The 25,824-nt window shown below is 42.1% G+C and overlaps 1 protein-coding gene across 7 annotated transcripts in view; it reads right to left on the bottom strand.

The window, feature by feature from the left end:
- Positions 1–25,261, bottom strand: part of LOC131946876 (protein capicua homolog) — a 58,556-nt gene extending 33,295 nt beyond the window's left edge. For 4 of the 7 annotated variants that reach the window (XM_059307862.1, XM_059307880.1, XM_059307871.1 and 1 more), the window contains exons 1-9: positions 25,179–25,261; positions 10,623–12,864; positions 10,268–10,447; positions 9,613–9,916; positions 8,487–8,678; positions 6,792–7,437; positions 2,560–2,760; positions 2,234–2,394; positions 1,864–2,043 (exon numbers count right to left, since the gene is read on the bottom strand). In XM_059307862.1, coding sequence (XP_059163845.1) covers positions 1,864–2,043; positions 2,234–2,394; positions 2,560–2,760; positions 6,792–7,437; positions 8,487–8,678; positions 9,613–9,916; positions 10,268–10,447; positions 10,623–12,864; positions 25,179–25,227 — 4,155 coding nt within the window. In that variant the 5' untranslated portion in view covers positions 25,228–25,261. Of the gene's footprint in view, positions 1–1,863; positions 2,044–2,233; positions 2,395–2,559; positions 2,761–6,791; positions 7,438–8,486; positions 8,679–9,612; positions 9,917–10,267; positions 10,448–10,622; positions 12,865–14,570; positions 14,622–14,799; positions 14,915–15,167; positions 15,287–25,178 lie in introns of those variants that run through there. The other 3 variants (XM_059307904.1, XM_059307913.1, XM_059307897.1) reach the window with 3 other exon arrangements.
- Between the last annotated feature and the right edge of the window lie 563 nt (positions 25,262–25,824).

Here is a 25,824-nt window from a genome sequence, read left to right as displayed (position 1 = left end):
CCCCAAGTGTACAGTGGCCATACATACAACCCCAAGTGTACAGTGGCCATACATACAACCCCAAGTGTACAGTGGCCATCCATACAACCTCCAGTGTACAGTGGCCATACATACAACCCCAAACTACAGTGGCCATCCATACAACCCCAAGTGTACAGTGGCCATACATACAACCCCAAACTACAGTGGCCATACATACAACCCCAAGTGTACAGTGGCCATACATACAACCCCAAGTGTACAGTGGCCATACATACAACCCCAAGTGTACAGTGGCCATACATACAACCCCAAACTACAGTGGCCATCCATACAACCCCAAACTACAGTGGCCATACATACAACCCCAAGTGTACAGTGGCCATCTATACAACCCCAAGTGTACAGTGGCCATCCATACAACCCCAAGTGTACAGTGGCCATCCATACAACCCCAAACTACAGTGGCCATACATACAAGTTACAACCCCAAGTGTACAGTGGCCATACATACGACCCCAAGTGTACAGTGGCCATCCATACAACCCCAAACTACAGTGGCCATACATACAACCTCAAGTGTACAGTGGCCATACATACAACCCCAAACTACAGTGGCCATCCATACAACCCCAAACTACAGTGGCCATACATACAACCTCAAGTGTACAGTGGCCATACATACAACCCCAAACTACAGTGGCCATACATACGACCCCTAGTGTACAGTGGCCATCCATACAACCCCAAACTACAGTGGCCATACATACAACCCCAAGTGTACAGTGGCCATACATACAACCCCAAGTGTACAGTGGCCATCTATACAACCCCAAGTGTACAGTGGCCATCCATACAACCCCAAACTACAGTGGCCATACATACAACCCCAAACTACAGTGGCCATACATACAACCCCAAGTGTACAGTGGCCATCTATACAACCCCAAGTGTACAGTGGCCATACATACAACCCCAAGTGTACAGTGGCCATCTATACAACCCCAAGTGTACAGTGGCCATACATACAACCCCAAGTGTACAGTGGCCATACATACAACCCCAAACTACAGTGGCCATACATACAACCCCAAGTGTACAGTGGCCATCTATACAACCCCAAGTGTACAGTGGCCATACATACAACCCCAAGTGTACAGTGGCCATCCATACAACCCCAAGTGTACAGTGGCCATACATACAACCCCAAGTGTACAGTGGCCATCTATACAACCCCAAGTGTACAGTGGCTATACATACAACCCCAAGTGTACAGTGGCCATCCATACAACCCCAAGTGTACAGTGGCCATACATACAACCCCAAACTACAGTGGCCATACATACAACCCCAAGTGTACAGTGGCCATCTATACAACCCCAAGTGTACAGTGGCCATACATACAACCCCAAGTGTACAGTGGCCATACATACAACCCCAAACTACAGTGGCCATCCATACAACCCCAAGTGTACAGTGGCCATACATACAACCCCAAGTGTACAGTGGCCATCTATACAACCCCAAGTGTACAGTGGCCATACATACAACCCCAAGTGTACAGTGGCCATACATACAACCCCAAACTACAGTGGCCATACATACAACCCCAAGTGTACAGTGGCCATCTATACAACCCCAAGTGTACAGTGGCCATACATACAACCCCAAGTGTACAGTGGCCATACATACAACCCCAAGTGTACAGTGGCCATCCATACAACCCCAAGTGTACAGTGGCCATACATACAACCCCAAACTACAGTGGCCATACATACAACCCCAAACTACAGTGGCCATACATACAACCCCAAGTGTACAGTGGCTATACATACAACCCCAAGTGTACAGTGGCCATACATACAACCCCAAGCTTCAGCCTACCCTGGCCGCCAAGTCGTGATACCGCTGCTTCTCCTCTGGTCCCAAGGCGTACCACCACTCTCCCAAAATTTTGCTGACTGTGCGGTTGTCCTGGTTAGGGTGCCTCTCATGCACCATAGCCCTGTGTCTCTTGCTGAATATCATGAAAGCATTCATAGGCCTTCGAATATGGTCTTTGCTCTAAAAAAAAAAAATAAAGAGTAGGACTTTAAAATGTAGTTAAAGAGAGAATGTGATAAATGTCAAGTAAAGAGAATTTTAAAACCTGGAATAAAAAATGAGTTAACTCCTACAAAAGGACCAAGACTAATCATGTCTTCTCATCCTTGTCAGTCAGTGAGCAGTAACCAAGATTCTAATAATGTCTTACCTTCCTTGTCTTCTCATCCTTGTCCTTGAGTGCACTCAGTGATTGCGTCCTCCTCTTGACTGACTTAGCTTGAGATTTGGGAGAAAATTTGGGAGATTCTGTTGTGATGGGTTCAAACACATCGTCATCATCATCCTCAAGCCCTTCTTCATCCTTCAAACCTACACAGTCAACGTAAGATCACTATTTGTAGTTTTACCTCATAATATTAAAGTCTGCTAAATTGACATATAGTTAATCAGTTTAATTAACTAGACATTATGTATATTAAAGAAAGTTAATCAAGGAAAGTTGAGGCTAAGATTTTAAGTTAGCTTCATAGTTACCAGCATCGGCAGTTTGCACTGAAGGTAGCCTCTCATTTTGGCTGTTAGCTGTGATTGGCTGGCTTGTTGTGTGGAGGTGTGGGGTGCTGGTGGCTGGGGGAGTCTGACTTGTGGGAGGGGGAGGTGTGGCTGCATGTTGTATAGCTGTGCTGCTTGAGATGTTCAGGAAAGGCACCAGACACTGCCAGGGATACACACGAACTGCAAACATAGTTATACACAGTTTATTCACTTGCAGAATACCATTTATGTATAGGGCCTATAAATACTATAGGGCCTATACTCGTTGGGTATTACATTGATACTTGTCAATCATAAACACGTAAAATACGAAGACTAAAACTTCAGATGGTTGTTGAGAATAAATAGGCTACTCTTAGTATGTTCCAGTCACATGATAGTGATCTTGATAATTAACTGGCCATTTACTTGTGACATAGATCTAGGTCTACTATTGGGGTGATGAGAGAGAGAGAGAGAGAGAAAGAAACAAATACTACTAGCTTTGTTGTTGTGAACAGAGTTTCTTTCAGGCATCTCTTCTTCCTCAACGAGACGAAATAGAATTTGTATATAGATCAATCAACCTGCGTGCTTCCCCCCCCCCTCTGGGCAGAGGAGTAGCGACAAACTTTCGATTTGCACCCTCCCCCTCCTCAAAATTTCGATTCGCACCCCCCCCCCTCAAACTTTCCATTTGCACCCTCCCTCAAGTTTCAATTTATTTTTCCAACCCATTTTGGCGCCCCCTAAGGTCGGCACCCGGGGACATATGTCGTCCCCCCCCCCCCCCCTCGCTACGCCTCTGCCCCTGAGAAAAAAATTATTAAGAATTTGAGTAAGTTAAGAGCTAAGGCTAAAGTTTTGTAGACGATTAAATTCGTGACAGTATACACTCTAATCTAAATCAAGTTTAGTATCGGACTTTCATTATGTTGGTTGATCTACGAGGTTTGGTTGTAGAAATATTTTAATAGACTAGATCTAGATCCCGATTTCATTAGGCCTAGACTAGTTCTCTAGTTAGATTCTGCTATTTTCATCAACATTAAAAAATAAATGAGTGCCAGTAGGCCCTAGATCTAGTCTGTAATTTAATAAAATACTAGTCAAGTCATACAATAATTAATAAAATACTAGAGTGTGTGAACTTAAATTTATACACACAAAGAGATAAGTTAAAAAAAAGAATGGACTGAATATAGAATCAAGTTAAGATGGTGCTGAGGAGATCAGCTAGGCTAGAGCCAACAAGAGTAGGCCTATGGTTTGTTGATAACACTTAAAAACTGCATTGGATCTTCCCACAGCCAATCACCGTTTAGCAAAGCTTTGGGCCAGGCAGCATGCATTAGTTTATTGTCCAATCAAAAGCTCGACTATTTTTTTAGGCCACGGAATGTGGGTTACATTTATTCAGTGTCCTTAGGAATGGCTGGTTCGGTTGTAAAGTGGGGAAAAATACACATGCGTGTAGTGCGTGGTGGTTACACTGAGGCACATTGACGTAGGTGGTAAAATTACTCATCAATAAGGTCTAAAGGAGTACATAAGGATCTTTCTCACGAGGAGCTAGATCTATTTTTACCGAGCACCTTGAACCATTTACCGTATGCCGTATACTGTTTCGGCTAAATTTAAAAGATTTCCACTGATTTTCACTTTGCACAACCTCCACCCACTCCTCCTAAACTATCACTCATAAACTTAAACAAAATGGTGCATTTTTTGTGTGCCGATTTGGTTAATAGATCTGGATCTAGATCTAGTACAAAAAAGGAACCCAACACAACTATTTTGGGAAGAGTCCATATAGAAATCATTGCCTTAAGAATTTCGATGCAAGTAAACTTCGTTTGGCTTTGTAAAGAGAGTCAGATAATTAACTTTAAAAACACTTTTTTCCTGGAGTTTATACCGGAAAAGGTCAGTGTATGTTGTTAGAATAGTTCGACTGCTCTTTTCTAGTTGTATCTCCGTCCTAGATCTATCTGTATCTACTGGCAAGATGGGATCATTGAACAACTTGTGAATGCGCCCGTACTCTTTTTACACTTATTTTAACCACCCCAAGAGTAAAAGAGCTCTAGCGTTATAGGCCCTACACTGTTGCAATTCGGCTACGACTTGTCAAACATAAAGGAAAATGGAAACCTACTGGCAGAGCAGTGTAACGCCTACACATTTTAGTTCTCCACCTTCTAAATCAACTAAGCATTCAATGAACACAACAAAACCTCATATGCCTGACTAAAGAAGTCAGCTGACCTAGCTCTAGTGGTATGATTAGTTGGATCTAGACTGGTTTATTTTCAATGTTCATTTTATTAAGTGCGTCTTCTTTAGTTTCAGTCCTCAAAAACGTTAACCATAATAAGCTAAAGCAAAAAGTAGCTGGACTTGCAAGTCGACACAATAAATCATGTATTTTAAAACTAGGCACACCAATAATTAGGGACAATCCAAATTACAGTGTATTTTGAAAAGTCTTCATAAGTGAAGCAAGCACATCGCCTCGCAGCTGTAGAGAGGGACACACCACTTCACATTTCTCAGACTGAGGTGGTTGCTTCACAAAGGGTTGCAATGTAAATAACCAACGGGAAAGTGTGCCGTCATCTTTATGTGGATGTGTTAGCGGATCTTAACTTCTTTCGGTTAAAAAAATTAATTATGTAAAGCTATATAATAACAATTTTTCAAGGCACTACAAATAAGAAAAAGCACGTTCTTTAGCTATGATAGTAAAAATATGCTGAGATGATTTCTGGAGAGACCAACACTTTTAATCTTTATAAGTTAAGCTGAAGAATTTGATAATTTTATTTAGAAGGGTAACCCATCAGGAATGGAGGGGGGGGGGGGGGGGGGGGGCAAGTTACCCAATAGGACAGGCTGGTTTTAAAAGACATCCTGTAGGGTAGGCTGCTTTGGATAAAAAAAACCCGGGAGTGATCTCCCCTAAACTTTCTCAAATGTTCTTATATTTATTTAACACTACAGGGGATGGCAACTCGGGATATAGATCACATTTTAAATCCATTTTTAATTACTTTATTTTTTTAAAATAGAATCTCGTAGAAAAAAGAATTGCACTACTAGTAAACGCCAAACAATCTGTGTATAAGAGCGCAGAATATTATTGGTACTTTATAAATTTACATGCGTTTTTTTGTGAAATAAAAAATACCGTAAACTACTACTTACGGTCAACGGAAATTACTCAAAATTTGACAGAAGGCAGAAAAGTAGATCTTTTACTAATATGTGAAATTTCGTTTATCTATCTGAAACAGTACTCAAGTTATAGGCTTTTGAAAAATTCAAAGTAGAGCAAGTTCCACTTCACGTTACTGGAAATCACTGAAAAGTTGATACAGAACTACAAATTTGATATAATACTTAAATAGGAAATTTCATCAACCTAGCTGTAACGGTACTCAAGTTATCATGTTTACAGACACAAATAGACACACAGACATATGGACAAAATTGCAAAACTATGTTTTTCCGACTTAGGGAGGTGTAAAACGTCAAGATTTTTACAAATCTCGATTGTTTTTGTTTTTTTGCACAATTAAAATATTTTCTCTCTTTACTTCGTATATGACAAAGTAAAAAAACAAGCTGGTGGATGATGTATAAATCTACACAGACACTAACTCAGCCAGCAGGAACAAATTTCAAACTTGTTCAATCTTTAGCTCAAACACTGGACTTGACAAGGTTTGGAAAAATATCAAACTTGTTCAATCTTTAGCTCAAACACTGGACTTGACAAGGTTTGGAAAAATATCAAACTTGTTAAATCTTTAGCTCAAACACTGGACTTGACAAGGTTTGAAAAAATATCAAACTTGTTCAATCTTTAGCTCAAACACTGGACTTGACAAGGTTTGGAAAAATATCAAACTTGTTCAATCTTTAGCTCAAACACTGGACTTGACAAGGTTTGGAAAAATATCAAACTTGTTCAATCTTTAGCTCAAACACTGGACTTGACAAGCTTTGGAAAAATATCAAACTTGTTCAATCTTTAGCTCAAACACTGGACTTGACAAGGTTTGGAAAAATATCAAACTTGTTAAATCATTAGCTCAAACACTGGACTTGACAAGGTTTGGAAAAATATCAAACTTGTTAAATCTTTAGCTCAAACACTGGACTTGACAAGGTTTGGAAAAATGAATACATTGAAATCAACAGCCATTGGAGTTTGATAAAAGTCTTACCTTCCCCATCATGAGAAACATCCTCTAGACGCCTGCGGTCAGCAAACACATTACTCCCTTCCACGTGCTTCCCACTGGCCTCAAGGGCACTGGTCAGGCTGGTCATTGGGGTAGAGTGCATCAAGGGCAGGTGCTGGGTGGGTGAAGGCAGCGCTTCTATCCCATGAAAAGATGGCTGTGGTGCATGATGGGTAATCTGGGCTCCCACTGTTAAGTTGGTTGAGTTCAGCATGGGTTCTGAGTTAGGCTGTGTACTAGTGTGATGTGTGTGTGCACTCGTGTGATGTGTGAGGGCACTGGTTGTGTGATGCGGGCTAGCAAAGTGGGCTGGAGTTTGTCGAATGATCAGCTGTTCAGAGGGTGAGTGATCTACACATCCCTGCACCCTGATGTGAGATGGATCAATGGCATCTCTTCTTACAATGGTCTGGTTCTGAAGTAAGTTGCCCACAGGGGAGGCCTTGGGTTGCTGAAACCTGGTCTCATGCTCCAATGATGCTGAGTAGGTCCGGTCCAGCTGCCGCGGTCTGATGACTGAAGCGCCTACACTCGCAGGTGGGAAGCCAGAGTCAGAGACAAACCTCTGGCGCTCTTGGTCAGGTAATGTGTTCACCTGGAGCTGTCTAGCAACTGTTGATTCTCTGGCCTGTTGCAACAAGTCAAATACAGAGTTAAACAAGCCTATAGTAACAAGACAAATAATTGTAGCAACAAGTCAAATACAGAGTTAAACAAGCCTATAGTAACAAGACAAATAATTGTAGCAACAAGTCATTTACAGAGTTACACAAGCCTGTAGCAAGTCAAATACAGAGTTAAACATGCCTATTGCAACAAGTCAAATACAGAGTTAAACAAGCCTATAGCAACAACACAAATACCTGTAGCAACAAGTCATTTACAGAGTTAAACAAGCCTATAGCAACAAGACAAATACCTGTAGTAACAAGTCATTTACAGAGTTAACAAGCTATTCTGATAAACAGAAGAAATATTAAATTTAACACCACTAGCTGTCCTAATAAAAAAAGTGTTAATTATATTAAAGAATCACTCAATACACTTAAAACTATAAATCAATGGGGCATGAGCTGTTATAATTCAATCCTCAGCAAATACTTTATTATAATATGTTACACATGATAACAAAAATTATCTAAACCACTAATGAGCACACACAAAATTATATAACCCACTAATGAGCACAACAAAAATTATCTAACACACTAATGAGCACACACAAAATTATATAACCCACTAACCCCACTATGAGCACAACAAAAATTATCTAACATACTAACGAGCACAACAAAAATTATCTAACCCACTAACGAGCACAACAAAAATTATCTAACCCACTAATGAGCACAACAAAAATTATCTAACATACTAACGAGCACAACAAAAATTATCTAACCCACTAACGAGCACAACAAAAATTATCTAACCCACTAACGAGCACAACAAAAATTATCTAACATACTAACGAGCACAACAAAAATTATCTAACCCACTAACGAGCACAACAAAAATTATCTAACCCACTAACGAGCACAACAAAAATTATCTAACCCACTAACGAGCACAACAAAAATTATCTAACCCACTAACGAGCACAACAAAAATTATCTAACCCACTAACGAGCACAACAAAAATTATCTAACCCACTAACGAGCACAACAGCTGAGACCAACCTGAGAATCACCAGAGATCCCCCGCCCCCCAGCAGGACCAAACAGACCAACAGTTGACGGCACTTTGGATGCTGGACCTGCGGATTTTGGCGTGTGGACGTCCACACCTGAATCTTCACTGTGTCCTGAGTCCTGCTTGACCAGTGACAGAGATATACTGCGGTTTTTGGACAACATCCTGGCGTCTAAAGCCTGTCAAGGTACAAATATTGGATGCATATTAGAACAAATGGAACCCTTCAACTCAAAACTCAATTGTTTAAAAAGTTTAAGGATTGATAACTTAAAAATGTAACCCTTCAACTCAATTTTTTTAGAAATTTCTCAGGATTGATAACTTAAAATGTATTTCCTCACTTCTGAAAACAAATAACCTTAAACAATAAAGCAAAGCATTAGGTCCAGTAAACATATAGTAGTCCTGTACTCAACCTTGATCTACTCAGCGAGATGTTAGAGGTTACAAATTACCTGACCCCCCCCCCCCTCAGGTGTGATGGGGAAAACATGGGAGACTTACCTGGGGCTGAAGGAATCCTTGGTGTGATGGTCAGAAGTGCCAGACTTACCTGGGGCTGGAGGAATCCTTGGTGTGATGGTCAGAAGTGCCAGACTTACCTGGGGCTGGAGGAATCCTTGGTGTGATGGTCAGAAGTGCCAGACTTACCTGGGGCTGAAGGAAACCTAGGTGTGATGGTCAGAAGATGAAGTGCCAGACTTACCTGGGGCTGAAGGAAACCTTGGTGTGATGGTCAGAAGTGCCAGACTTACCTGGGGCTGGAGGAATCCTTGGTGTAATGGTCAGAAGTGCCAGACTTACCTGGGGCTGAAGGAAACCTTGGTGTGATGGTCAGAAGATTTAGTGCCAGACTTACCTGGGGCTGAAGGAAACCTAGGTGTGCTGGTCAGAAGTGCCAGACTTACCTGGGGCTGAAGGAATCCTTGGTGTGATGGTCAGAAGTGCCAGACTTACCTGGGGCTGGAGGAATCCTTGGTGTGATGGTCAGAAGTGCCAGACTTACCTGGGGCTGAAGGAAACCTAGGTGTGATGGTCAGAAGATGAAGTGCCAGACTTACCTGGGGCTGAAGGAATCCTTGGTGTGATGGTCAGAAGTGCCAGACTTACCTGGGGCTGGAACAAGCCAGGTGCTGAAGGAAACCTTGGTGTGATGGGAGACACATGGTCAGAAGACGAACTGCCAGACTTAGAGCTCCAGCTTTTGGCAGGTGAGGACACAAAGACTGGATTCTGTGGGTTGGTGTGGGGGGAGATGGGGGTAAAAGATGTCGATGACCGGTATGGGCCTGTGGGGGACTGCATGGGACCCAGTCCACCCTGCGCTGGACTGGGGGGGAAAGACGGACTTGTGGAGCGGGAATTTCCCAGCGAGACAAGCATGTTGGCAGCTTCAGTTTCATCAGGATCAAACCTGGAACAATAGCATCAAATACAGAACACAAAATACAAAAGGCTATTTGGAGACAAAATACAAGAGGCTATCTGGAGACAAAATACAAGAGGCTATCTGGAGACAAAATACAAGAGGCTATTTGGAGACAAAATACAAGAGGCTATTTGGAGACAAAATACAAGAGGCTATCTGGAGACAAAAGAGACTATCTGGAGACAAAAGAGACTATCTGGAGACAAAATACAAATATATATCTACCAACTATTTAAACATACTACAAACAATACTTACCCAGCTTAGAGTATAAATATCACAAAATTCAATGAATGCACATAAAAAAAGTGGTGAATAATTCACCAGGATAATTACCTATTGCTGATCATTCTCTCCCGGTCAAATTCTCCATGTCCTTCACCTGGCCACTCCATCTGACCATCCTTCATCCCACTCTGACGAGCTCCAGGGAAAGTTGGAGCCTGTCTGAGGCTCTTGCCTTTCAGTGACAGGTGACGGGAACAAAAGCCTCGTCTCTGGGACTCCTTGGTACATCTACAACAACAGACAGATTCATGTTACTTGTCTACAGGCATGCAATAGAGAAACATGCATTATATGTCAGGCCAAAATAGTTGTAGCACCAAATAGTGCCCAGACAAACATACGTATAACACCAAATAGTGCCCAGACAAACATACTTTTAACACCAAATAGTGCCCAAACATACCCTTCTCTTGAACAAAGTCTTCTCCACTGCTTGCCATTGAACTTTTTCCTGATGCCATTGGCAGCGCTAACCACGTCACCTTTCTTGTACTTCCCATTCAGTGGTGACCGGGGGGTACTCGACCTCGAGCTCTCAGTAGATTGGGCACTGCGACTACGGTCTGGGTCACGCTTTTTGGGTGGATTCTTCCTACCATTCTGTGACCTTGACCCAGAGCCAGGGGTGGCACTGCCTGACCTTGGCGTGCTCATGCCAGATGAGTCAAAGCTGATGGAGTCATTGAGCATCTCATCATCAGACGTGTCAACATGCTCCAACGAGCCAGCGCTAGAGGAGACGGGCCGCTCCAGGCGATACATGGCTCCCTGGTGGGAGGAGCCAGGCATGTGACTGACGGGTGAAAAACACATTTCACCACTCTCACCCCCCACCCCTGGGGTGGCTGATGCTCCCACCCCTGGGGCTACCGATGCATCTTCTAAATCTTCAAACCAGGGTGGCTGAAGAAGGCGAATGTTAACCCTTGAAGATGTGATTTCCTCCTGGTTCTGATACAACATCTTAAGCTTCACCCTGAATGTGGCTGGGTTGGTGTTTTTCCTTTCAACAATCACACCCTCGTGGAACACACTGGAGTCCTGGTTGACCCGCACACACACGGCCCTCCCCACAGTCAGCGTGGCCACCTGGGGGTAGTTGTCCCCCACTAGCATACAGTTCTGGAGATCAAAGACGTTGGGAAAGTTCATACAGGCGTGGTCCGAGTCAAATTGCACCTCCAGCTCCTGATTGGTGGGGTGGATCCTCTTGATGATGGCCACATCAAACACTCCGCTCCTCTTGGCCAGGACACGCTGGTTCTTCCACTCCTTCAAGTCCAGTAGCGGCCTCTTGACGACAGGACCAGGCAACACATGCATGGGCACGGAGCCCACCACTGGGGACTGGGGGTAGTCGTCCATCTCTGCTGCTTTTCTTTTCTTGGGCGGAATAGCGATACATTTTTTCTCAATATCCTGCTCAGGGTGTGAGGAGTGGAGTGGCGCCGAGGAAAAGGACGAGATGTTTGTGTATGGCAAGCTGCTAGTGCTAAATGCATTGGATAAAAGATTACCTTTGGCAGGACCACTCAGTTGCTGGCTTAAGATTGAAGCTGTAGTTATGGCTGCTGATCCCATATGTAAGCCTAACGAAGCAGGGGGATAATAGCTGCTTGCCATCGATGACTCAGCTGATGTTAAACCTACCCTGGCTGATGGGATAGAGATTGAATAGGCAGAGGAAGGCAGCCCAGTGACCTGGTACCCTGGCTGCTTCATCATTTGAGAAGCATTGTTGTGCGAGTCATGTTCTGCAAGAGAAACCTTGGGCCCAAAATCTGCCAGGGTGACAATGTTGGTGCTGCCTGCTGAGGACAGGGTGTGGAAGTAGTGGCCAGCGGCCATCACAGTCTGGCCCTTGGTGGCCTCACTGCTGGCCAGGGCACTGGTTGCTGGGGAGCTCTTCAACTGGGTGCTACCTGTTGGCAGGTTCTCACTTTTTGGAGAAGGTCCTAAGCACTGGGCAAGTGTGCTCCTGTGCGCTGGGGTGTAGTAGTGCGCATTTTGTGAATAGTTTGGGTCAGGCGGAGACACTTCCTCTTTGACTGATGATTGGGCTCGGCTAGTTCCAGAATGTAACAAAGAATCTGACGTGGGTTTTGTGGCTGGAGAACTGAACTCAGCTTTGATCTGTGAAGATGAGAGACTGGACGATGGAGAGTCTACTCTGGGGTCCGTGTCCTTGCGTGGCTGCCGCGCTGACCTGCCACCTCGTGTTGTGGGTGGTGGAGTGGGTGGTGAGTGAGTGCTGCCAACTTTTGCTGGCTTGGGCATTCTCCTAGAGCCTCCACTGGTGCCTGTGCTCTCAACACTCTCAACTTTTCTTTGATCAAAGTCAGCAGGTAAATTAGGGCTGTGGCTGGCCCCATTATTATCTGCCTCCACCTTAACTGGCCTGGAATCAGGGGGAGAAAACGTATGCTCTACTAAACTATTTTTATTTCTTTGGCCATCCTCGGATGATAATTTTCCATCTGGAGTTCCAGAGCTGCTGGGCCAGTTTTGGTCAGCGGTGTTTGTGTTGCGGCGTCGACTTTTTTTCTGTGCCTGTCCTGCAGGGGATGGTACTGTATCCGAGCCAGGTGTGTTCACACTCTGTCCTTTCTTCTGTCTGCCTTCACTGCGACGCTTCATAGTCAACTCTGGTGGGATAAAAAAAGTTGCTCCATCAGATATCAAAACAATCAATCATAAGTGGTACACCTAAACTCAACTAGTATAACATTTGCTCTGCTGCGCCACCAAACATTTCCCATGAGGTCACCATTTGTAACATCAACATCAAGCCAACATTTTGAAAATTCATAATAAAGGACTTTGAAGGTATGCACTTAAAATATTTAGATGAGTACCCCAAAATATGGAAGAAGTAGAAGATTATGAATTCATTGTTTATTGGGCTTAAAATATATTTTATAATATTTTATGAATGGTGGAAAACCTAAAAAGGGGTTAATTTTTCAAGATGGCTGCCACTGTCATAGTTACCAAGATTTTACCACCATTTTTTTTAGTGGAAACGCATATGCGGATGTACCATTTAAATGCTGTAAAGAAATAACTGTTTTCTAACGAATATTAAAAGTTTTTTTTCAACCAGCACCTACCCCCTTAAATCAAGTCCAGTATTTAATGTTTACACTTCCATGTATTTGGATTGGGTTACGAAGATAAAACTCAGTAGAGCTGGAGATTAGTGATGAGAAGAACTAATAGTTCTAATTCATCCACAAGTACTGGTTATGGTCTGAACACCATATATATATATATATATATATATATATATATATATATATATATATATATATATATATATAAATTATATATAAATTATATATAAATTATATTTATTAATATAATCTTTAATATTTGTTCTGGAAAAAAGTATTAATATTTTTAAGCTATACCTATCCCATTATCTTAAGTAAAATTTACTTGATTAAAAAATGTGTTAATTTACACTTGTTAAAAACAAAATACAGTTAAGTCAGTTTTCAAACTTGAACCATTCAATTCTTTCATGCAGCGATAGAAACATTCTGTAAAAGAAGCTAAAATATAAGCTTAATATAACAACCGGATGTCTGAGGATCTAACCACATTATGCATTTCCTCTATGACTATAGTTGGCGGATATAAACACTTCTGTATACATGTGTGTGTGAGTATATATAAATATATATTATATAGGCCTATATATCCTATATATATATATATATATATATATATATATATATATATATATATATATATATATATATATATATATATATAGGGGGGGTCATCCATAAATGCTGTCACACTCGTAGGGGGGAGGGGGGTCCGTAATTTTGTGACAATGTGTGATGAGGGGGGGGGGGGATATATATATCTATTTGTATGTTTGTATATACATATATATAAATGTAGGCTTACATATATAAATAGGCCTATACATAGGGCCTATATGTATAGGGCCTATAGGCCTACACATATATATTTACATTTATTTATATAGGCCTATATGTATGCTCATATATAGGCCTTTATGTATATTTATGCCTAGGTATATTTATATAATATTATATATATATATATTTATGGGAGAATTTTTATACTACAGGTGTCCGATAATGGAATCTTCTTTAAAAAGGGGGTGTTAGGTTACTGGTGGTTAACATAATTATAATACACACATGGCAGGCTAATGTCAATGCTACCATATCACTAACCCTAACCCTGGTCCTACCATACGTCTAGCCCTAATTTCTAACCATAAAATAAGTGGAGATTACAATACTGCTAACTAACAACTAACAACCAAACACACCTATTTTATTTTCAAGTCTAGTATTATGGACAACTGTACCTAAAATCATCCAAAAAGGGAAGTTGGTGATGTTAACCAAGCAAATTAGATCTAGATTCTAGCCAGATTCTAGATTCTAGATTTAGTACAGTAGAGTAGACTGTAACCCCGAAATCTGAATCCTGTGCGACTGTGTGTGTAGGTAGTTTATCAACTTCAAGAATCAAGCAATAGGCAGGTGAATAGGCCTACTGATGCTGCATCTAGAATAGTTATAGTATATGCCTACCGGTTGTTAAATATCAAATTCAAATTGAGTAGTCATAGTGAAGATCTTGGCTTGAGAACAAGAGTAAACGTATTAAGTCTACATGATAGACGACTACGGTAGTTTCCAGTTCTTGATGCACACAATATAGATCTATATAAACATCGCCATTGTGAAGCAACGTGAAGGGTGTGCTGGATGCTAAAAATAGATTTTACACTAACCGTGTAGACGTCATAACCTATGGGATATGCCTAGACTTCATATCCAGTGAAAACCATTGACATTTTCAATAGCCGCGATCCTAACGATAAAAAACAATCTACACATTAAGATCAAACATTGCAGCATTATTTTACGTAACTGCCATTGCGTATATTAAAACCTACCTCTTTTATAGTCACATTTCCACCATTTCTACTTCTTCACGTATAAGATTCGCTACTGCTTTTGCTGGAATCCGGTGCAGCTAAAAAAGGTGAATGGGCACACGAAGAATAGAGCCGTTCTCATTGGCATAAGACCGACCTTGCGGCCACTTGTAAGCATTTTCATTGGTTATAAAAATGAAATGAATCCGCGAAAAAAAATAATTTTACAATACTACTAATATTTTTAATATTAAAATGAAAATTTGCAATCTTCAAACACATTGCAAAATAAATGATAGCTGTGTTTCTAATACAGTAGTAAAGAAAATATGTTAATAATTTCGAGATCTGTGCATTTATTAAACGATAATTGTTGGACCAAACGTTAGTTCTGAAAATGTCTAAGTACGCCTCGTGACCAATCAACGATCTTCTAAAACTAGGTTACACACACCGCCACACGTTCTGTGATGGATTTTAACAGTGTGCGTATGCAGTTACTATGCAGCTTTACTATGGCTCGTAGTAGTGCTCGATCCGGGCCTTTTTGCAAGACCTAGTCTGCTGTTTTTAAGCAGCTTGGACGCTGCTAAATCATAAACACTTTTAGTTTTATGTGATTACTCCAGATTCAATATCAAGCGCATTATACTAAAAAAAAAAAAATAAACCAGCCCTAGCTGTGCAATAATTTCACTAAATACGCAATTGAATTGATTTGTTAAAATTAATATAACATATTTCTATTTCCTTTCACATATATCATTTTCTTTCGCAGTAGGAACAAGGAAAATGTTAAAATGTTTGCAACAAGCTGGAAAAGCATAACTTTGTGTGTGTTTATATATATATATATATATATATATATATATATATATATATATATATATATATATATATATATAGGGCCTATATATATATATATATATATATATATATATATATATATATATATATATATATATATATATATATATAGGCCTATACAAAAGCTTGGCTTTTTCAGAGAGAGGCATATATATTATAACCGTATAATGTTACACTTAACTTTACATTTAATTTTAACCAATATAAATGTGCCTGGATTCCAAAGTAGTAAAGTAAAAAAAAAAATGAATGTAGGAAAACACTTATTCCTAGGCCTAAAGTAGGTTTAATTTTGACTGCAGACCTATAGAAAAGCATTATTAAGGCAAATCACATTGGGCCCAAATCATGTCATTATAGGACCTCTGCAGTATCATTACATAATTATAAACCTCCAACCACAATATCATATGCTCAAACAAAACAGCAACAGTTTGATTCTTTGGACATCTCTTAAATGTTGATTCATTGTTGATTCTTCGGTAGACCTTATCGTCAAGATCAGTGTTTCTTCCAGACATTTTTCTCCGGGGGGGGGGGGGGGCTCTTTACATTTTCGGGGGGGGGGGGGGGTAGACTTTCTTTGGGGGAGGGGGAGGCGGACACTGTTAAATGTATATATTTTCTATATAAATTATATAAATTTCATTTCGTTCGGGGGGGGGGAGGTAGAATCGCCCCCCCCCCCCCTCGAAGAGATGCCTGGAAGAAACTCTGGTCAAGATGTCTGCTAAACATGTTTGTGTGTGTGTGTGTGGGGGGGGGGGGGTCCTGCGAGCTACGGGGTTTTGGTTGATGGTGTCATATACTTTTGTTGATATAGTTGTTGTTTTTGTTTTTTTTGGTTGATGGGGTCATACTTTTGTTGGTTGATGGGGCCATATACTTTTGTTGGTTGATGGAGTCATATAGTTTTGTTGATATATATATATATATATATATATATATATATATATATATATATATATATATATATATATATATATATATATATATATATATATATATATATATATATATATATATATATATATATATGTCCCCTGCGAGAGTTATGGGGCGTAGCAGGTCAGTGACCGAGGTAAAAAAGTCGACCATATCGCCGTTTGCTGCATAGCCCTGCAGTCAATGTAAACTTGAAGCGGATTGGGTAATATTTTTTTTCTCCATGGCTCGGCAAACACACACCTTAGTCACACGTTAGGGCCCATCTTGAATAGGGAGCTAAAAATAGCATCTATCAAACAACCATCAAATATTCCCTGACAAACAAAACATCTTGTACGGAAGTCATAATTAAAATAAAAAAAAATAAAAAAACATAAAACATAAAACATAGTCTGTGCTGTTACAATTCAATATTAATTAAAATAATTAAAATAATCAGGTCAAACGTTTCTGTCAGAAGATTCATTCGGTTTTATTCCATACTCTATTGTGGAGAAAGTAAGATCTAACTTAATTATAGATAGATCTAATGTTTTAACATTAACTTTACATAGACAACTGTCGTTTTAACGTTAGGCTTAGACAGAACTAAAGAAAGTGATCATTTGGGGTACGAATAGTTATAAATTTAATGAATGTTTATTTATCTGTATTGTCTATGTGTGTGTGTGGTGTATTGTCTATGTGTGTGTGGTGTATTATCTATGTGTGTGTGCGTATGTGTATTGTCTGTGTGCTTATACACGTGTCCATGTGCATGTGCTTGCATGCGTGTGCATGAGTGTGTGTATGTGCATGTGTATTCCAACCACCTCACACTGAAAAGAGTTGAATAAATTAAGGGATGGGTACCAGTTCATCAAACGGCTCCATAGCGAGCAGACTAACGGGCGCGGAGAATTTCTGTGTCGCCTACAACAAGCGATTTGATCACGTGGTTAGTGAGTCGTGATGTAGGTCAGCTCATGTCACATCGAGGCTAATGTGTCGCGATGTAGGTCAGCTTATGTCACATCGAGGCTAATGTGTCGTGATGTAGGTCAGCTTATGTCACATCGAGGCTAATGTGTCGTGGTTATTTCTCCATCATCGTGCGTCATATTGCCTTAACATTTCTGGCAAATGTGCACTACCTTACTTTCTTCTGATTTATGCAACACACTGCTAATCGAACATTTTCGAGCTAGACAGTTTGCGGCCGAGGCCATCGATACATAAACTTGTGCTAATCAATAGTTTTACGCGGGGTCCTCATCTTTGCTTTGTGACAGTTAAAATCCCCTGCTCCCCCCCCCCCCCCCACCCCACCCGACAGAAATGGTTTTAAAAAATAATCAGCAAGCTGCTAAATGGAGGGAGGTTGCGGCTGATGAAAGACCCACTGAAAGACCCACTGAAAGGTGTCCGCTTTGGTTATTTCATATCATTACAACACAGCCTGTTTTACAATGGCCGACCGCCCTACATTGCAACATCTGAGATGTAGCTAGTTTATCTCGCGTCTACCCATAGGCCTAAATTGCAACATCAGAGATGTAGCTAGTTTATCTCGCGTCTACCCATAGACCTACATTGCAACATCAAAGATGTAGCTAGTTTTTCTCGCGTCTACCCATAGGTCTACATGCTTCAACACGCTTGCCTGCACCCAGTGCGGATGTTCTCCCCTAGCTGCCGCACTTGACAACATTGTCCGGGTCTGTTTGCTAGCCTCTACTGCGTCTACTGCACATAGCATGCCGTGGGCGCGAAGCTCTACTAAAGGTAACATTTATTTTATGTATTACTGCGCTGGGCTGATCACGCAGATCCGACCGTTGAAAAAAAAGATCCGCTGATATGGGTGGTACCTTCCATAGTACATAATAAGTCTAATGATAGCTGAAAATATCACGCATACCAAACATGAGTATACGACAGGATTATTCATTACGCAATAGGTGTTCAACATGATAACAAATTACCGTGACGCTATCCCCAATATCAAGTCCTAATCCCAGCCCGACTTAATCCACACTGGTCCACACATAATCCATCACTGGTCCACACATAATCCACCACTGGTCCACACATAATCCCCACTGGTCCTCACATAATCCACCACTGGTCCACACATAATCCACACTGGTCCACACATAATCCACCACTGGTCCACACATAATCCACCACTGGTCCACACATAATCCCCACTGGTCCTCACATAATCCACACTGGTCCACACATAATCCCCACTGGTCCTCACATAATCCACCACTGGTCCACACATAATCCACCACTGGTCCTCACATAATCCACCACTGGTCCACACATAATCCACACTGGTCCACACATAATCCACCACTGGTCCACACATAATCCACCACTTGTCCTCACATAATCCACCACTGGTCCACACATAATCCACCACTGGTCCACACATAATCCACCACTGGTCCACACATAATCCACCACTGGTCAAAACATAATCCACCACTGGTCCAGTCCACACATAATCCACCACTGGTCCACACATAATCCATCACTGGTCCTCACATAATCCACCACTGGTCCACACATAATCCACCACTGGTCCTCACATAATCCACCACTTGTCCTCACATAATCCACCACTGGTCCACACATAATCCACCACCGGTCCACACATAATCCACACTGATCCACACATAATCCACCACTGGTCCACACATAATCCACACTGGTCCACACATAATCCATCACTGGTCCTCACATAATCCACCACTGGTCCTCACATAATCCACCACTGGTCCACACATAATCCACCACTGGTCCACACATAATCCACACTGGTCCACACATAATCCACCACTGGTCCACACATAATCCACCACTGGTCCTCACATAATCCACCACTGGTCCACACATAATCCACCACTGGTCCTCACATAATCCACCACTGGTCCTCACATAATCCACCACTGGTCCTCACATAATCCACCACTTGTCCACACATAATCCACCACTGGTCCACACATAATCCACCACTGGTCCACACATAATCCACCACCGGTCCACACATAATCCACACTGATCCACACATAATCCACCACTGGTCCACACATAATCCACACTGGTCCACACATAATCCATCACTGGTCCACACATAATCCACCACTGGTCCACCACTGGTCCACACATAATCCACACTGGTCCACACATAATCCACCACTGGTCCACACATAATCCACCACTGGTCCTCACATAATCCACCACTTGTCCTCACATAATCCACCACTGGTCCTCACATAATCCACCACTTGTCCTCACATAATCCACCACTGGTCCTCACATAATCCACCACTTGTCCTCACATAATCCACCACTGGTCCTCACATAATCCACCACTTGTCCTCACATAATCCACCACTGGTCCACACATAATCCACCACTTGTCCTCACATAATCCACCACTGGTCCTCACATAATCCACCACTTGTCCTCACATAATCCACCACTGGTCCTCACATAATCCACCACTTGTCCTCACATAATCCACCACTGGTCCACACATAATCCCCACTGGTCCTCACATAATCCACCACTGGTCCACACATAATCCACACTGGTCCACACATAATCCACCACTGGTCCACACATAATCCACCACTGGTCCTCACATAATCCACCACTGGTCCTCACATAATCCACCACTTGTCCTCACATAATCCACCACTGGTCCACACATAATCCACCACTTGTCCTCACATAATCCACCACTTGTCCTCACATAATCCACCACTGGTCCACACATAATCCACCACTGGTCCACACATAATCCACCACTGGTCCACACATAATCCACCAATGGTCGATGTGACACCCACCAAGAATCCAAACCTTCTCTACCTCAGATTATGTTCAAAGTTTTTCGTGTGCCCATATATGTACACATACACCCACACTTCTATATGTGTACACATACACCCACACTTCTATATGTGTACACATACACCCACACTTCTATATGTGTACACATACACCCACACTTCTATATGTGTACACATACATCTATATGCGTACACATACACCCACACTTCTATATGTGTACACATACACCCACACTTCTATATGTGTACACATACACCCACACTTCTATATGTGTACACATACACCCACACTTCTATATGTGTACACATACACCCACACTTCTAGCTGAGGTAGTCAACTGTGTGTTTTTGTGTAGGGAAAAGGAAGAGGCATAGTTTGTTTTGATGCGATGTGGTGTGTGTGGGAATGTGGTGAGGAGTGTGGGGATGTGATGTTGTGTGTATGGGGATATGATGTTGTGTGTGTGGGGATGTGATGTTGTGTGTGTGGGAATGTGATGTGTGTATGGGGATATGATGTGGTGTGTGTGGGAATGTGGTGTGGAGTGTGGGGATGTGGTGTGGAGTGTGGGGATGTGATGTGTGTATGGGGATCTGATGTTGTGTGTGTGGGGATATGATGTTGTGTGTGTGGGAATGTGATGTGTGTATGGGGATTATGTTGTGTGTGTGGGAATGTGATGTGTGTGTGGGCATGTGATGTGTGTGTGTGGGAATGTGGTGTGGAGTGTGGGGATGTGGTGTGGAGTGTGGGGATGTGATGTGGTGTGTGGGGATGTGATGTGTGTATGGGGATCTGATGTTGTGTGTGGGGATATGATGTTGTGTGTGTGGGAATGTGATGTGTGTATGGGGATTATGTTGTGTGTGTGGGAATGTGATGTGTGGGGGATCTGATGTTGTGTGAGTGGGGATATGATGTTGTGTGTGTGGGAATGTGATGTGTGTGTGGGCATGTGATGTGTGTGTAGGACATCTGATGTGTGTGGGGGGATATGATGTTGTGTGTGTGGGGATATGATGTTGTGTGTGTGTTTATAGAGGGTGAGATGACAGCTGACAAAGAATGACTTTGTTCTCTGTGTATGAGCTGGCATGGTGGGCGGGGCAAGCATTGTAAGATGACACACCTGTTACTAAAAATAGAACAGCCTACCCGGAATAGAAAAATTAAATCATTAGGGGCCTAGCGTTGTCGCATTAGATGTCTGAAGACAAATTTAGTGTAGCTGTAGGCATAATTAGATGTGTCTGTAGCAACACCTAGTGTTGCATTCAGTCTTCTAAGTATAAAAAACGAGGGAAGGGGGGTGCACTAGGACCTACAGATTCCCTACAATTTCCCTCCTACATTCCCTACAGATTCCCTACAGATTCCCTACCGGTTCCCTACCAGTTCCCTACATTGTGTATTTGGGTAGTGCTTACTTCGGCCAAGATAGATGAAATACGCAATGGCCTTATAACCTCTCACATCTTGTCGAGTTAATAAATACTATGCTTATTGCCTTTTCCAGCTGAGATGATATAAACAGTGTTTATTTCTGTGTATTAATTTCTTCTACGACGCTATGGTCGTTTTGGTACACTTGGTTTAGACGTACCTGCTTGTATCATATAAGCTTATCGGGTCCTTCATTTATTCGTGGGCTAACGAGAAGCCCAATGTAGCATATCACGTGATGCCAGCACTATTTCTATAGCATATCACGTGATGCCAGCACTATTTCTATAGCATACCACGTGATGCCGGCACCATACCACGTGATGCCGGCTCCATACCACGTGATGCCGGCACCATACCACGTGATGCCGGCACTATATCTGCCATTGTGTCCGGACTAAATCAATGCCATCTAGCGTACTTTTCCATCAGAGACCCCGCTTTATGGGTCTCCCTACAGGCCAGCGTACGAGGCACCCCTGCATTATTTATCTTATACTGTCCATGCTGTGGACAAACATTCAATTTATCCCCTCCCCAGCCGCCCCTCCCCCGGGGAAAGCTGTATCAGTGCTTGCAATATGTCGCCATTGTCTGGCATGTAGGTCAACTCATGTCACATCGAGGCTAATGTGTCGTCAGCTCTCGCCATATCGAGGCTAATGTGTCGTCAGTTCTCGCCATATCGAGGCTAATGTGTCGTCAGTTCTCGCCATATCGAGGCTAGTACCTCGACATTTAGGTCTATACGATAGTCCTCTTGTGATTTAGTCCCCCATGGATAGCCCCCCCCCCACCCCCCCCCCCCTCCACCACACAGATCAAACATGCACCGGGAAAGCGTCATTAAGGGAGATAATTTGTGTTACGCAACCAAGCGTAACGTGACTTTAAAAAATATAGGTCAAAGTTGTGTGTATATTTTTTGCCCAATACGGGGATGACGAATCTTTAAACTATGTTGACTTGAACCTCAAATAAAAACAATTTCAAAGATCGTCTCCAGTTCCTCGGGCGATTGGTTCGGATAAACTAATCTACCGGTAAGTCAACAAGTTGGACAACTAAACTAACGACGTTAACCTGACCCTAAACTAACGACGTTAACCGGACACCAACTAAACTAACAACGTTAACCGGACACGAACTAAACTAACGAGGTTAACCGGACACCAACTAAACTAACGACGTAAACCTGACTCTAAACTAACGACGTTAACAGGACACCAACTAAGCTAACGACGTTAACCGGACACGAACTAAACTAACGAGGTTAACCGGACACCAACTAAACTAACGACGTAAACCTGACTCTAAACTAACGACGTTAACCGGACACCAACTAAACTAACGACGTTAACCGGACACACACTAAACTAACGACGTTAACCGGACACACACTAAACTAACGACGTTAACCGGACACACACTAAACTAACGACGTTAACGGGCCACACTTAACTAACGACGTTAACCGGACACTAAAGGAACGACGTTAATCCGACGTTAACCTGAAGCTAAATTAAAGACGTTAACCAGGTTTCAATCTATCATTATCACGTCGTAGTTTTCTTGATAGGTCTCGAGTCTATATGAATGTTGGGTTTAATGTACGCTCGTGTGTGTGTGGGAGGGGGGGGGGTATTTACCCCGGGATCTTCGGGTTTTCAACTATGTTGCCCGAGCCTGTGCCATTGGAAGTTATTTAAATGATCCTAGTTGGGTTTAGCAGAGTATTCTTACGTGTATACATGCCTTGGTGTCACCCCCACCTGGATGAAGGGGAAATTGTGTCATTTTGTAGCAAGTGTTTTTAGTCCCAGCCAGTGATAAATTTGAATTGAAAAATGCATTGTCAGCATACTTTGCATTTGTTAAGGGATTGGTGTCACCCCTCCCTCCCCCACCCAATGTTGCAACCCATCCTGTGACGCTGCTGGTCGGTTGATGAGAGTTAACGCCGCTGGCACCCATCCACATGTGTTGGCATCACAACACAGCTGGCTTCACGATGTTTACGTGTGGTGACCTCTAGGTACAGTACAAGATAATCTATCAACACACGTCTCGGTGTTAGATGACTGAACCTGCAGACGACCTCATTAGCCCCATCTCGTATGGATACTTTGTAACTGTGCCAGCTATTCTGAGGTATTTAAAAATATAGTCGCAGACTAGAGCATTTTTATTTTAGCTTTTCACAATGGCGGCCGTCAGTGACGTAAATATAATGCAAATCCAACAAGGTCGCGAGAACAGAAAATCATTGATAAAATAATTGCCTAAAAAAACAGCCTAAACTCCTAGGGCAGCTTTGGCCATCCGACGACCCAAATTCTCCCAATCGATTCTAGCAAGCGGAGAGGGCTGACTTTATCCAATGGCGATGGTTGGTGGGGGGAAAAACGGGAGAGTGCGCCGCTTGAAAAATTATTTTCGTAGCGACGCTACGCCAGATGAGCTAAAAATAACATTTACTCGGTGAATTCCCCTGTATCTATTTTTAGCACAATACTACACTTTCCCAGTAGCAACCGCGAACACAGTGAGGTAAGCAGACGGCAATCACACGAATACTAGCTGGTGGATTTATCGATTACATTTTTTTCAATTACTGCGGATCGAGCTTTAAGTTAACTGATACAAAATGATTTTTTTTAAAAATTCCGTTCTGATAATTTCCCAGGATAACAAGCGCTACTGTGTAGTTTAGGGGAAGGTCAAGATCGAATTCCGCTCCCATTCACGAGACAAGCGCGCGCTTCACCCGAGCATATCTGCGCAGACAGCTAGCTCGGCACAAAAAATATATCCACCACGAAATGCGTTTTCGTGTGTACAAATTAAACTATTTATTAGTCCATGCAAATCAAAAGTTTAACAATCTCAAAACACTAAAGCTATGGTAATTAGAGATCAACCTACCTTTTTCTTGAATGAGAAATCGAACTCGTTTCCTTTCCCGATCCCCCATAGCACTTACGTATGAATGGCTATTTATAGCTCCACGGTCCCTTCACGCGGCCGTACTCTCGTCATAAAAAGACACATACTAATTATTATCTCACGATTCTTACACACGGCGACAGCTGTGATCATTGATGGGCACGTAAATCTCAGCGTTCTACAGGGGCTGGGGCTTCAACTTGCCCAAGGTTTTAGTACAACCATCCAACCCATGTTTAGCGAATAGACCGGTGTTGTAGATCTAGTGGTAAGCGCCAGAAACATTCGTCCACCTGTCCGCATTCAACCGTCATTGCTATTTATAAACATTTAGGATATGCATCCACTTGAAGGGCTAACTGTGGCGCGTAGGTTGTTTGTGTTGTGAACATCGTGGTTAGATGGGCAGTTTATTTATTGCCAATACACTGACTCAGGTATATATTTCTTTTCACTTCATTGTGGTAGGTATAAAGATTTATTTTCAATACACTGCCTCAGGTATAAATATTTATTTTCACTGTGGTAGGTATAAATATTTATTTTCAATACACTGCCTCAGGTATAAATATTTATTTTCACTGTGGTAGGTATAAATATTTATTTTCACTGTGTATAAAGATTT

Source organism: Physella acuta, unplaced genomic scaffold (assembly GCF_028476545.2).
Source record: "Physella acuta isolate Inbredline_101_S28 unplaced genomic scaffold, ASM2847654v3 ptg000054l, whole genome shotgun sequence".
Lineage (NCBI taxonomy): Eukaryota > Metazoa > Mollusca > Gastropoda > Physidae > Physella > Physella acuta.
Note: the sequence above shows the minus strand (reverse complement) of the source record. Positions and strands in the feature narration are given on the sequence as shown.